The following is a 14,008-nucleotide window of genomic DNA, read 5'->3' as shown; positions in this document are numbered from 1 at the left end:
GATTTCATCATATTAGCACTCCCACATTTGTGAGGCAACACAGAGGGAATAATAGGGCATGCACTGGATGCTGTGTGACCCAGAACGAGAAGTTGCTTGTTTCTAGGAACAAACTAGGAAGATTAATACATGGAAAGAGGGGGACTGACCAGTCATGACACTACAAACTGCAGCCACATGTGAGCCCATCACTGGGAATATAACTACACTAAATCAATGCTTTAAAGCAGCCCATAGATGATATATTTTTTTTTTCATTCAAAAAACTGACTCAATTCCCCCACCCACACATTCGATGTGGAAAGGGGGAATCCTCCCTGCTGAACAAATGTATCCTGACAGCGGGGAGACTTCCTTTCCGTCAGAATACACTAATTAGAGTTGAAGGATATAGCCTGCAGCACTGACAGAGCAGAGAAAACCCAGCATGGTGGTTGTACAGACCTTGGTGCCCATACATGAATCAAAATTGGGTCCCTGCTTAACCTGCGGAATATCATTCTATTGTATGGCTGGCTTTAGTGTTTGAGGTTTGATTTGGCAAAAAAAAAAAAAATTACATCTTTTTTCACATTTTTTTTTTTTTTAAATGGGGGTGGGGGTGGGGTGGGGGGTGTCTTTGGAGAGACAACAGGGGTCTAAACAAACCTCTAATGCCTATTTTTTAGACAAAGGGACTAAGAAGTTCAGTCCCTTTCTCTGCAGGCCCAGCTGAAATACTTATGAATGGATGGAAGCCTCTGATTAGCGGCTCCCATTCATTCATAAACGGTGGCATAGTAAACACTGCGCTGAAGCTGGGGGGTAAAAATTAGTGCTGGGGGGACAGATGCAGTGGGCAGAGGACAGTGCAGACATTTTATGTAGTGCGGGGGGGCGGCGCAGCGGGTGAGAGGTAGATAGCGGCGGGGGGGGGGGCTTGAGTGGTGTCATTTTAGCTGAATAACTCTAATCAGCGGCTTGTTAGCCGCTAATCAGGAATATTGCTTTGTTCAGCATAGTCTGCTGAACATTTGTGATATAAGTTTATGGTCACTGAAGTGACCATGAGCTTATAACAGAGCAGGAATGTAGGTCTGTATGGACTTGGCCACCTGCAGGCACTTCTGTAGGTCCATACGGCGTACGGACCTGGCAGTACATGGGGTAAGGGATGTGATGCGATCACTGAGGTGAGCACAGATACAGAAGACGTTTAAAATAACATATATGTTTGTACAATAAATATGATTGCATAGGGCCTGTATACGCCTAGGTGCTTTTGGTATTGGGCATTTGCCTGATTCAGTCTTTTGGACAGACTTTCGGGCGTGTGGGTGCCGGGTACTTATGGGTTGTGGTGTGGTGTGAAGTGGTGGTACATGCGTGGTGTATATTGTGAAGGTGCCGGGGAGGGTGGGGGGGGGGGGGGGTTTGGATGGTGGATATGGGTGGCTGGGCGAAGGTTGTGGTGGGTGGGGAGGAATTGCCATTTGGTGACCCATTTATATATAGTGTGATGTCTGTACAGGGTTGCATGTGTGATGCGGATGATATGATAGTGTGTGTATGGGAGGTGGGAGGTTGTATGTGTATGTGGTGTATGGGGGGGTGGGGGGGGTGGTACAGTGTGGCTATATGTGGAATAGTTGGTTGCTGTCTGGTTATGGCGGTCTTCACCATGACCCACTAATGCACATTACATTTGCTATGTATGTATGGCATCATCCTGTGCTAGACTAGTTATCCACCTCCACATATTCATCCCACACTGGAATTGGGTGGACCAGCAGTAATGACAAATGTAATGTTGGACCCACTGGATGTAGCCATTTGGTTACACCCAGAAATGTATGACTGCCATCATATACACTAATGGTCTAATCTATATGGATTTTCCATATTTTAATATTCCAGATATATATATGAGCCTTACTAAGCTCAAAGTGTGATCCAATGTCTGCCAGACTTGGTCGATAGATCTGACACTACTGACTATTTATGGGGTAGTGGCCCGGTCCCCCGCTTTGCTGGAGGCTACAATACCTGCAGATTTCTGTAAATGATGAGTACAATATTTATATAAAATTTCTTTGTTGTTTGTTAATGCCTGGTAGCAACTAAAGATTTTTGCAACTAAAGATTTTTGTATGTGATTGTAATGATGTTCTCTCTGAATTCAATTGATAAATTTAGATGCATATTGAGTTTTACTGAAGAGTTGTATCTCTGCGAAACGCATTAGATGCCCAAGAATCCTTCAAGCTTTTGCTGGGAACAAGTATTATTACTGGCAATATGTCTTAGGCTGTTCACATATCTATATATTATCTCTTATGTTGTTTTTGTATATTTGTATATTTATATATATTATATTTTATATTGTATATTTGTACAATAAATATTATATTTTAAACTTCTACTGTATCTGTGCTCACCTCAGTGATAGCATTACATCCTTTTAAAGTGCTTGCCTTGCATGGGCCTTGCATCTTTCCTTTTTCTCTTGTTACCAATTGTACTACTGTTCATATCGCAACAATATGGCAGTGCCAGCTTATAACACCACCTATTCAAAATTTTAAAAAAATCTTTAAAGAGGAACTCCAGAGAAGTTTGACACTTTTAGTGTGGCCTATTACCAGCTTTCTTACAGTTTTAGAAGCTGAGAGGGCAGCTTTTATGTAAGGTAGCTGAAATAAATAAAGCTGAGGATTTTTGTTCTGTAGCCATTTAAAGCGGAGTTTAACCCTTTCATGACTAAGCCTATTTTTGAAATTTGGTGTTTACAAGTTAAAATCCGTATTTTTTGCTAGAAAATTACTTAGAGTTCCCAAACATTATATATCTTTTTTTAGCAGAGAATCTAGAGAATAAAATGGCGATTGTTGCAATATTTTTTATCACACGGTATTTGTGCAGCGGTGTTTTAAACGCAAATTTTTGGAAAAGGGACACTTTTATGAATTTTAAAAAATCCAAACAGTAAAGTTACCCCAATTTTTTTGTATAATGTGAAAGATGATGTTACGCCGAGTAAATAGATACCAAACATGTCACCCTTTATAATTGCACGCACTCGTGGAATGGCGACAAACTACGGTACCTATGAATTTCCATAGGCGACGCTTTAAAACATTTTTACGGTTACCAGGTTTGAGCTACAGAGGAGGTCTAGGGCTAGAATTATTGCTCTCACTCTGACGATCGCAGCGATACCTCACATGTGTGGTTTGAACACCGTTTACATATGCGGGCGCGACTTCCGTATGCGTTTTCTTCGCTGCGCGAGCTCGCGGGGACAGGGGCACTTTAAAAATTTTTTTTTTTTTTTTTTTTATTTATTTTATTTATTTTTTTACTTTATAAATTGTGTTTAAAAATTTTTTTTTTTTTTTTTACTTTTATTGCTGTCACAAGGAATGTAAACATCCCTTGTGACAGTAATAGGTGGTGACAGGTACTCTTTATGGAGGGATGGGGGGTCTAAAAGACCCCCCATCCCTCCTTTACACTTCAAAGTATTCAGATCGCCGAAAACGGCGATTCTGAATACTGTGTACTTTTTTAAATTCGGCGCCATTGGCAGCCGAGTAAACGGGAAGTGACGTCATGACGTCGCTTCCGCGTTTACAACAAGAAGGCTGTAACGAAGCCGCTCACAGCTTCGTTCCAGCCCGCCCCCAGACGCCGAAGGTACCCGATTGGACACCGGGCCTCCCGATCGCACGGGAGGCCCGGTAACAGCGGCGGGAGGGGGGGATGTCCCCTCCCGCTCCTCCGGTATAACAACCGAGCGGCTTTTAGCCGCATCGGTTGTTATACACGGTTAGCCGATCGCCCGCTGTAAACAACGGTACCGGGGTGATGCCTGCAGCTGCGGGCATCATCCCGGTATAACCCCGGAAAGCCGAGTACGCATATCTGCGTACGGTCGGCGGGAAGGGGTTAAGCCTGGGTGAAAAAAAATAAAAGTCAGCAGCTAGAAATACTGTAGCCGAAGACTTTTAATATAAGGACACTTACCTGTCCAGGGAACCCACGATGTCGGCACCCCAAGCCGACTCTTCCTTCGGCTACGGGTGGAGGCGCCGGCATCCATACAAAGGGAAACAGGAAGTGAAGCCTTGCGGCTTCACAGCCTGTTTCTTACTGCGCATTTTGGCCTTTCTGAATAGTCCCAATGTCTTCTGGGACCTGTGCGTCTCCCAGGAGGCAGTGGGGGGGGGGATTAGGAGGAGGGGCCAGAAGTTTTGTAGATCGCCGCACAAACGATGCGGTGATCCTACACTGAAATGGGAGCAGATACCTGGTTTTTAACAGATATGCGCTCCCCCCTCAAGTTGTCAAATATGGCAGCGAAGAAGTGGGAGGGTGTGAACAAGGGGAGCTTCCACTTTTGGGTGGAACTCCGCATTAAGTGCAAACAGTGCTTTACCTGGTTTTTCTCAAGAGATTCAGGCAATCACTGGAAGTATAACAAGGTAAAAGCTGTAATCCATCACGGGAGCAATGACTAGATGTATCTCCAACCGCAGTCTAGGAATGACAGCAACTACTGTGAGGGGATGTATTATGGTTTTGGTTCCGAATATGGGAAAAACACCCTAAAGGATAGGCACCACATCCCTGAACAAAATTATAAATACAGAGAAAAATAAAGGGATTTTGACGGTGCAAGCAAACTAGACATGAAGAAAATTTCTTTTTTCTTAAAAAACAATTTTTTAATTCAACCATTAAAAAAGAACATACAAATTGTACATATAGTTTCTGAAATTACAATTCTAAAAACATGGTGGTCAAATGGGATACGAGTGTGTATTATGGTTTAACAGATGATACTTATAGCATACTAGCCCGACATGTTTCGCATTGTCGCTTTTTCAAGGGATATGCAAACTGGTGGTGATATCATCTAACACTCTTAATGATTCCCCATGGTGACCCAACAAAAACCTCGTCAGTCCCAGCGTGCACCAACCCAAGCCGGGGCAGCGATGGGGCCAGAAATGCAACCACAGGGAACAGAAGGATGAAGTCTGTTGATTGATCAGCTGTCAGCGCCGGAGGATGGAACTCATCTCCCAGCAGTGTCAGTGACTGCAATATTGAAGTATCTCTTGTAACTACAATTCAATCGACACTGATGACTACTTCCACCCTCTGGGTATTGCTCTGATTAATCAACAGACTTCATCCTTCTGTTCCCTGTGGTTGCATTTCTGGCCCCATCGCTGCCCCGGCTTGGGTTGGTGCATGCTGGGACTGACGAGGTTTTTGTTGGGTCACCATGGGGAATCATTAAGAGTGTTGGATGATATCACCACCAGTTTGCATATCCCTTGAAAAAGCGACAATGCGAAACATGTCGGGCTAGTATGCAATAAGTATCATCTGTTAAACCATAATACACACTCGTATCCCATTTGACCACCATGTTTTTAGAATTGTAATTTCAGAAACTATGTACAATTTGTATGTTCTTTTTTAATGGTTGAATTAAAAAAATGTTCTTTAAGAAAAAAATGTTTTCTTCATGTCTAGTTTGCTTGCACCATCAAAATCCCTTTATTTTTCTCTGTATTTATATACTGTGAGGGGAGTTCATCAGTTCTGTCAGCTGTGTATTACCTTGTATGGATTACAGTTGGAAAAATATAAATGTATTTTGGTATGATTTGATTTTTTCTTACTTTGAGGGAGACACAGATGACATTAAGTGCTTCTTTAATTTGCGGGTGGTGGGTCTGGTTTACAAGCTCCTCGCACATCCAGATTCCTAAACTGCACAAAGCTACACATCTGTAATAGAGAAAAATAAATTACTATGCTGCACAAAACAGCTCAGTTCTCCTCTGTTGGACCACAAAACCCCTCCCCCTCTTTAACATAAGGATGAGGTGTCCTGTAGTTTAGCCAGGGAGAATTCAGGCAGGGCTGACAACACTGCTTGGAATTTCAGTGCAGCAGATGAACGGTGTTGTGAACGCAAAAAGAAGCAAAAGAGCTCACTTGATTTCTGACAGGATCAACCATTCTAAACTTTCAGCATTTTAAATGGGATAACACATGGGGAAATGTGCACGTACTGCGTCACTATAATGAACTTTTTTTTTATTTGGTCCAGATATATACCTTAAATATAATGGTGCCCTGGGACAATGGTAACTCTAAATAAAGCTTTAGACCCCTTTCACACTGAGGCGTTTTTCAGGCACTACAGCGCTAAAAATAGTGCCTGTAAAGCGCCTGAAAAAAGCCTCAGCTGCAAACTCAGTGTGAAAGCACGAGTGCTTTCACACTGGGGCGCTGCAATGGCAGGGCGTCACAAAAAGTCCTGCCAGCAGCTTCTTTGCAGCGGTGGAGGGGCGGTGAATACACTGCTCCTCCCCTTTGAAAACAATGGGGCAGCGCTGCTATACCGCTGGCAAAGCGTCGCCACAACAGCGCTTTGCCAGCGATTACAGCTAACAGCCGATTAGCGCCCCTATAATGGCGCTAAAAATAAAGCTGCTTTACCGCTGACGCCCGGGGTGGCTCAGTGTGAAAGGGGACTTATAAACATTCATCTTTAAAATCAGTCACCCTGTACGTAATAGTGCAAGTATAAATATATTAGAAAAAAATATGATTAGCCTTAAAGAGGTATACCAGGTATAGATATTTCACACGTAGTTACATTGGTCCAGCTTGGACCAAACTAACTATGTATATTCCATAACTGGCCGACGCTCTTGGAAGCTGGAAATCACTGAAGTAGACACTGTCAACTCCAGTGATCTCCACTTGCTTTCAGATCCCGTACTGAGCAGCTGGCCTACTGGATTCTGAACACAGGTTGGTTGGCTGCTCAGCACTTTGCATTTTACTGAATGAATGCAAAGTGATTGGATGAAGAGGTGGTGATGTCACACTCTCCTCCACATACAATCAGACAATGCTTTGCATCCATATGGAAAATGCAAAGCATTTTTTAAATTAGGTCCATGCTGAGAGGCCGACATCCTGTGTTCAGAATTCAGCTGGTCAGCCGCGCAGCAGAGGACCTGGAAGCAAGTGGAGATCATTGGAGTAGCGGTCTCCACTACAGCGATTTCCAGCTTCCAGGGGAATGGACTATTTATGGCATATACATAGTTGCACAGACACAAGCGAGACCAATGGTGACTATCCTATAAAATATCCTGTGATGATCTCCTGTTAGCAGCTTCTCTTTGTCATATCAGTTAATGAAGTTCTGACAGTTCTTGAACCACCAAGTTTCTAGTGGCATCGTCCTAGCTGTGGTTCCAGACATCTTTAAGGGTCTTGGGGAGACAGATTTCCCTCTGCTGGGTGAGACTACTGTTTTAGTAGACACAGATAGCTGGTAAGCAGGCTACTTACTCACTTGGGTGTGCAGTTGGATGCACATTCTTTGAAGGATCTTTCACAATTTCAATCTTTACAATTTGCCACCGATATCTCACATGGATGGATGTTTGTTTCAATTCTTTATTCACGGACTGAAATTTTTCACTGGAACTCTGCTTTAGTTTTCCTTTTTATATAGTTTTTCACTTGAAATTTTGTTATGCTGTTATTTTATTAGCGATGCAATTACTTTGTATAATATTTATCTATTTTGAGTTCTTGTATTAGACTTTTTAGTGCTGGCAGCTTAGTCTATTCACTATATTTCATACATAGCACAAAAAACCTTTTTTTAGCGCAGCGTTAGCCTTTGGGCTTCTTTCCTAACTATAAAATATCCATACCTGGAATTAATTTTAAGTTAGTCACTATGATGGTAGGCCTACACAAGCAATACAATTAAAATAAATACACAAAATCTTGTGTGAAAAATGAATGGAATAAATTTAACTGGAGTAGGAATGCATTAATAGAACTCTTATAATTGCAACCCTTGCAATTTTCAATTAATACCCCAAGATAGTCAGGAGTCTCAGCATTTAAAGTCATTATAGACTGCATTTTTCCCCCTGGAGCAAATTAAATCATGCTTTATAGTTTTTTTTGCCTTCCTCTGGATCAACTGTGGATATAGGATTGTGTATATGGAGGGATTCTATTTGTTTTTTTATTATTTAACTTGGATGGATTTTTTCCAACCTGACTAAGTAACTATGTCCCCACAGTCCGCGTATTGCTTTGTTATACATAGGAACCGTTCTGGTATATCTGTACCTGGCTGGCCCAGATGGCTCTTCTCGAGCTGAGCTCAACACAGTCTTGATGGTGAGCTCCTGCAAAAAAGAGAAAACAAATAAAGAATTCTAAAGCACAGAGAACAGTGATAATGTAGAATTCTTGTAATTAGAAATCTTTTATGTGGAAACATTACCTTAACATCTGTGAACTGTGACATTACGATTTCAGAACTGCCAGGATGTAGAGCTGGGAGCTCCTGGTAGAGGTTGGGAAAACAGACCAAAGATCCCAAAAGCACCTGGGCTTCAACACGTGGTGCCTGAACATAAAGAAATAATTAACTGAAGAGACAAGTATGAGTTGTACAAATTACCTTTTTTATGGCCTATCCAAACCCCAAAACAAAAAATTATTATATTACAGCTTACTAGCCTTAGATGTTGTGGCTAAATTTGCTCAGTTGGTGGTGTTTCGGTGATGTGATTTCTACTAAAGGGGCAGATCTGAAATCAGGCTAGTAGATCCTTTCCTTCAGCAGAATCATGTGACCAAATGCCATGGCAGCACTCACTATCTCCAATAAGTAGCATTTTATTTGGGGGAGTTAGACATGTCATTCATTTCATTATCCCTTACTGATTTCTCCAAGCAAAGACGCCACTGTTTACCAACATTTGCGTAACTATAACGGTCGCTTCTGAATGTTCATAAGATGCTAGCGTCCATTAATTTAGTCAAACAACTGTTTTGCTATAACTAGCCAAACTGCTTCTTGTCAGCACATGATTTTTCCATGTTCTATAATATTTGATGTGTTCCATTTGGCAATAATCCCTAAAGCTCAACTCCAGGAAAATGTTTAATTCAAAAAGTGCATTGTGCATTCGTTACCATACTCCATAGTCTTGATCCCAAACACCTCTTTCCAAGCCATCCTGCAGTGTAATGGAACAACATCATAGTAACTTCTATGAACAAAGCTTAAAAATAGGATTTTTTCGACATACTTACCTGTAGAATCCTTTTCTTTGAGTACATCATGGGACAGAGTCAGGCTAATATTCATTCCCTGCTGGGTTATAATCCATCTCCAGGTGAATGGACACTGGTCCAAAGGTCTTTAGACAGGAAGTGATCCCCTATATAACTCCTCCCACACAGGAAGCGCATCAGTTTTGTAGCAAGCAATGAATCCTCGAAAAAGAGGGAAGGTATCTCTGTGTCCCATGATGTACTCAAAGAAAAGGATTTTACAGGTAAGTATGACGAAAGAATCCTATTTTCTTTTTCATCCATCATGGTACACAGAGTCAGGCTAATATTCATTACCTGCTGGGACATCCCAGAGCAATAGCCTTGAGGGGAGGGAGACACACTGCCAAACAATAGCCATCAGAACTTATACGGCAGCCTGCAGTACACTGCGGCTGAAAGCCGAATCCTAGGCTGCTTGAACATCCACTTGATGAAATGTTGTGAACGTATGCACTAAAGACCAGGTAGCAGCCTTACAAATCTGAGCCTCAAATACCTGATGGCTAAAAGCCCAGGAGGTTCCTACACCCCTGGTAGAATGAGCTCTCATCCTAAAGGGAGGAGCCTTATATTTCAGACTGTAGGCCTGAATTATCAACTGATGGACCCAATTGGCAATGGAAGCCTTGGAAGCTGCCTGCCCCTTCTTGGGTCCTTTTGATAAAACAAAAAAGGAGTCTGATCCTCGGATCTCCGCAGATCTAGGCAAATAAACCTCGACTGCATGGGCAACGTCCAATGAATGCATTAGTTTCTCTTCCGCCGAGCGAGGCTGAGAGGAAAAAAGAAAGCAAAATAATGTCCTGATTTAAATGAAAGGCCGACACCACTTTTGGCAAAAGGGATGGAACAGGTCGTAACATGACCCTGTCATAGTGAAGGATCAAGTATGGTTCCCTGCACGAAAGGGCCACCAACTCCGACACCCTTCAACCGAGGTGATGGCCATCAGGAAGTCTAGCTTGCATGACAGCAAGTCTAATGGAATTTCCTTGATAGGTTTCAAATGGTTGTTTCTGTAACACAGACAGCACCAAGTTCAAGTCCCCACACATAGGTGACCTAAAGGGGGGGGGGGGGGGGAGCAAGCGAGTTACCCCCTGCATAAAAGGTTTGGATCAGTGAATGGGAGGCTAAAGGCCTTTAGAAGACTACTGATAGGGCCCAAACTTGACCCTGATTGTACTCAAAGCCAATTTGATTTCTACAGCTGGCTGTAGAAAAGGGAGAATTCTCCCAATCGCGTATTTCCGAGGATGCCATTTTTTTTGGCTTCACACAAAGCAATATAAGTCTTCCAGCCCTCATGATAGATCTTCCTAGTGACAGCTTTTCTAGCATTCACTAGGGTAGACACCACTGGTCCCGAGATGCCATGGTCCTTTAACACCCTAGCTTCAACAGCCATGCCGTCAAATTTAGAGACTGTAAATTGGGGTGGAATATAGGATCTTGAGATGTGGAAGCGTCCATGGCCCTTCTATTGTCAGTCTCACAATCTCCAGGAACCAGGGCCTTCTGGGCCAGGCTGGTGACACCAGAATGACTGGAACCCCCTCTCTCCGAATCAGGTACAACAAATGTGGAAGGAGAGGGATCGGAGGGAAAGCATAAACCAGGGAGTACTGGCTCCATGGAACTACCAGAGAATCTGCTCCGATTGCCAAAGGATCTTTTGTTTGGAACACAAACTGCTGTTTGTTGTTGAAACTGGATGCCAGTAGGTTGACCTCTGGCCATCCCCAATGTTGGCAAATTTCCTAGAACACCTCTGGGTATAGGGACCATTCCCTCAGGCAGATCTGCTGGCAGCTGAGATAATCTGCCTTCCAGCTCTCTACTCCCGGGATATGGACTGCCAATAGAATCGGCACATGTTCCTCTGCCCAGGCTAGTATGTGGTTCACCTCCTTCAGAGCTGAACGACTCCTGGTACTGCCTTGGTGGTTTATATAGGCAACTGCAGTGCATTGTCGGACTGAACCCTGATAAGGCAGTCCTGAAGCTCCACCATCCAGGATCGTAGGGCCAGACGTACTGCCTGTAATTCCAGGCCGTTGATGGGCATGATCTGTTCTCTCCCTGACCATTTCCCCTGAGATGTGAGCCCTTCTAGGGTCGCTCCCCAGCCTCATAGACTGGCATCTGTAGTCCTCCAAGTTACCGGGAGAAAGGATTTTCCCTTTCGCAGGTTCTAATCCTGCAACAACCAGTTTAGGCTTAAGCGTGCCCGAAGAGATAAGCACATTGGATAATCCAGGGCTTGTCCTCTGTTCCAAGCCAACAAGATGTCTTGTTGTAAAGGCCTGGAATGGAACTGGGCATAGGGCACTGCCTCGAAGGAGGATACTATCCTTCCTAGAAGACACATACAGAGCAGAATGGAGGGTTGTCTGGTGCCCCTTATCTGACGCACCTGAACCTTCAGGGCACAGATCCTCACATGTGGCAAGAATACTCTTGCTTGAACCGTATCTAGGATCAGACCTAAATACTTTAGACTTTGAGCTAGTTTTCAAGGCTGACTTTTCAGCCTAAGCTTTTCAAATACCGCACTGTGCATATTATGCTCTGTTCTAGAGCCTGTAATGAGTGATCTCTGAGCAGGATGTCGTCCAGATACCCGAGCACCAGGATCCCTTGGGCCCTTAAAAGACCCAGTACTGGTGCTAGGACCTTTGTTAACACCCGGGGAGCTGTAGCAAGCCCGAAGGGTAGAGCCACAAACTGAAAATTACATTCCTCTACTGCAAAACGTATGAACCTCTGATGAGGCTGAAAGACAGGTATGTGTAAATATGCATCTTTTACATCGATGGAGGCTAGAAAGTCTCCCCTCTGGAGTGAGGCTACTACTGAGCGGACAAGACTCCATCCGAAAGGACTGTATCAGTAGATACTTGTTCAGGGATCTTAGGTCAAAAATGGGCCTTGTTCCCCCGTTTGGTTTTTGAACCGTAAACAGGTTTGAGTAAAACCCTGTGCCCCTTTCGGATACAGGAACCTCTACAATCACTCCTTGATGCACTAGATGATGTAGTGCCTGAAGCGATAAGTTTCTTTTTGCAGGATCCGAGGGAACACTGGATCTTAAAAACCTCTGAGGGGGAACCCCCCGCAGTTCCAGCTTGTAACCGCAAGATATAATTGAGGTGACCCACTCGTCCTGAATTGTTGTTCTCCAAATGTCCAGTGCAGCAGCCTCCCCCCCCCCCCCCCCACTCGATGGAGTGGGGGCGTCCCCTCAAAAGGAGGGCTTGGTGCTGGGTTTAGAAGAATTTTGGACCCAGGGCTTCTTCTGGTCCTGGCCCTGTGGCTTGCCCCTGGCCAAAGCACCCTGTTGGTGGCGGAACCGCCTTGACACTGAGACATTTGAGGAAGCAGTGCTTGAGGTTTTAAACGAGGGACGTCTGGTGCTTTTCTTCATAGGAGGTAGAGAACTCTTCCTACTGGAAATCTTTTAGATATATTTGTCCAAATGATCACCATATAAACATTCCCCATGAAAAGGGAAACCTGCCAATAACTTTTTACAAGGAAGCTCGGCTGACCAGTTCTTAAGCCACAAAAGTCTGCACATTTGTACAGACAAGAGAGCCAAACGAGAAACCTGCTGTATTGAATCTTTTAAGGCGTCAATAGCAAAACACAGCGCTTGAGGAATATCTGTCTTACTTTCAGGCAGATCATCCAACTGGTTAGGCCTATCAGGCCGTTTGACCGGATCCTTTATGGTCTGGCACATACCAATTGCTGCAACAGCTGGCTGAATAGCTGAACTGGTCAAAGAAAAGGAAGCCTTTAATAATGACTCAAATTTCTTGTCAACAGGGTCTTTCAAGCCTTGTGCATTATCTACCGGTTAAGTTCTTGTTTAAGGAAGAGAGACTGCTGAACCTACGGCTGGCATGCTCCATTTTTTAACAAACTTTTCATCCATGGGATATAAAAGGGAAAACCTCTTAGGAGGAACAAAAATCCCGTCAGGATGTTCCCAATCAGCATACACTGCCTGTTCCAACAGGGGGTTTAGGGGGAAAGCCTGTGCGGCCTGAAGAGGCCTCAGGGATCCCAAAGAGGACCGGGGGGGGGGCTCAGTCACCTCTGCAAGAGGCAACCTAAAAGTAGAATGAACCATTTCGGTCAGAGTCAGGATCAAAAGCCTCTGCGACTGAGAGGCAGACATCAACTGTATAACTTCTTGGCCAGATTGCTCAGAAGCAGACTCATCTGCAAGGCCTTCCACAGAATCCTGAGCTTTAAGCTCTTCCCCATCCTCAACCCATTCCTGTTCCAGACTAGGAGGCTCCGGGGAGGGGGATCTGTCACGCTTCTTGCCATGCTGCGGGATGGAGGCAATCATGCCAGCAATCTTGTGCTCTAACCCGGCTAGGGCCGAGGACATTTTATCCTTTGTGATAAAGGGTGAAGCGGCAGCGTTGACTGTAGGCACAATACCAGATAAGCTCAGGGGTCAGACTGCCTGGAAGCCTCTGGTCCTTCAGGGGATACAACACTAGGGATACAACTAGGTTCATCAGAACTACTGATGACAGAGGTACGACATAGGTGTGCCTTTCCCTGTAGTGTTAGTCCTGCTCCCCTTTTTTGAAGACATTTATCAGCACAAAAATAGAGTACTTGGGTGTAGTATTAAAACACCTCAGAAAGGAGACCCTTTAATAGGGCTCACCAAGCCCCTATGTAACAATCCTGCTAAGCACCTTTAGCCTGTCAAGCAACACTTGGTGACTCACGTGACCCAGGTAAGGAAAAATGAACCTTTGCAAGTGTCTGTTCAGAGCATGCTCTGTGTCCCATAGCTGCCTTCTGGAAGCAC

General features: G+C 44.1%; 1 protein-coding gene across 1 annotated transcript in view; it reads right to left on the bottom strand.

Annotated features, from left to right (window-relative positions):
- The window catches only part of RALGAPA1 (Ral GTPase activating protein catalytic subunit alpha 1), a 474,136-nt gene that overhangs the window by 255,213 nt on the left and 204,915 nt on the right, over positions 1-14,008 (bottom strand). The window contains 3 exon segments of the mRNA XM_073610203.1: positions 5,676-5,784; positions 8,170-8,228; positions 8,327-8,452. Of these exon segments, the coding sequence (XP_073466304.1) occupies positions 5,676-5,784; positions 8,170-8,228; positions 8,327-8,452 (294 nt within the window).

The sequence above is a fragment of the Aquarana catesbeiana genome, linkage group LG13 (assembly GCF_042186555.1).
Source record: "Aquarana catesbeiana isolate 2022-GZ linkage group LG13, ASM4218655v1, whole genome shotgun sequence".
Taxonomy (NCBI): Eukaryota; Metazoa; Chordata; class Amphibia; order Anura; family Ranidae; genus Aquarana; species Aquarana catesbeiana.
This window is presented reverse-complemented; position numbering and strand designations above follow the sequence as displayed.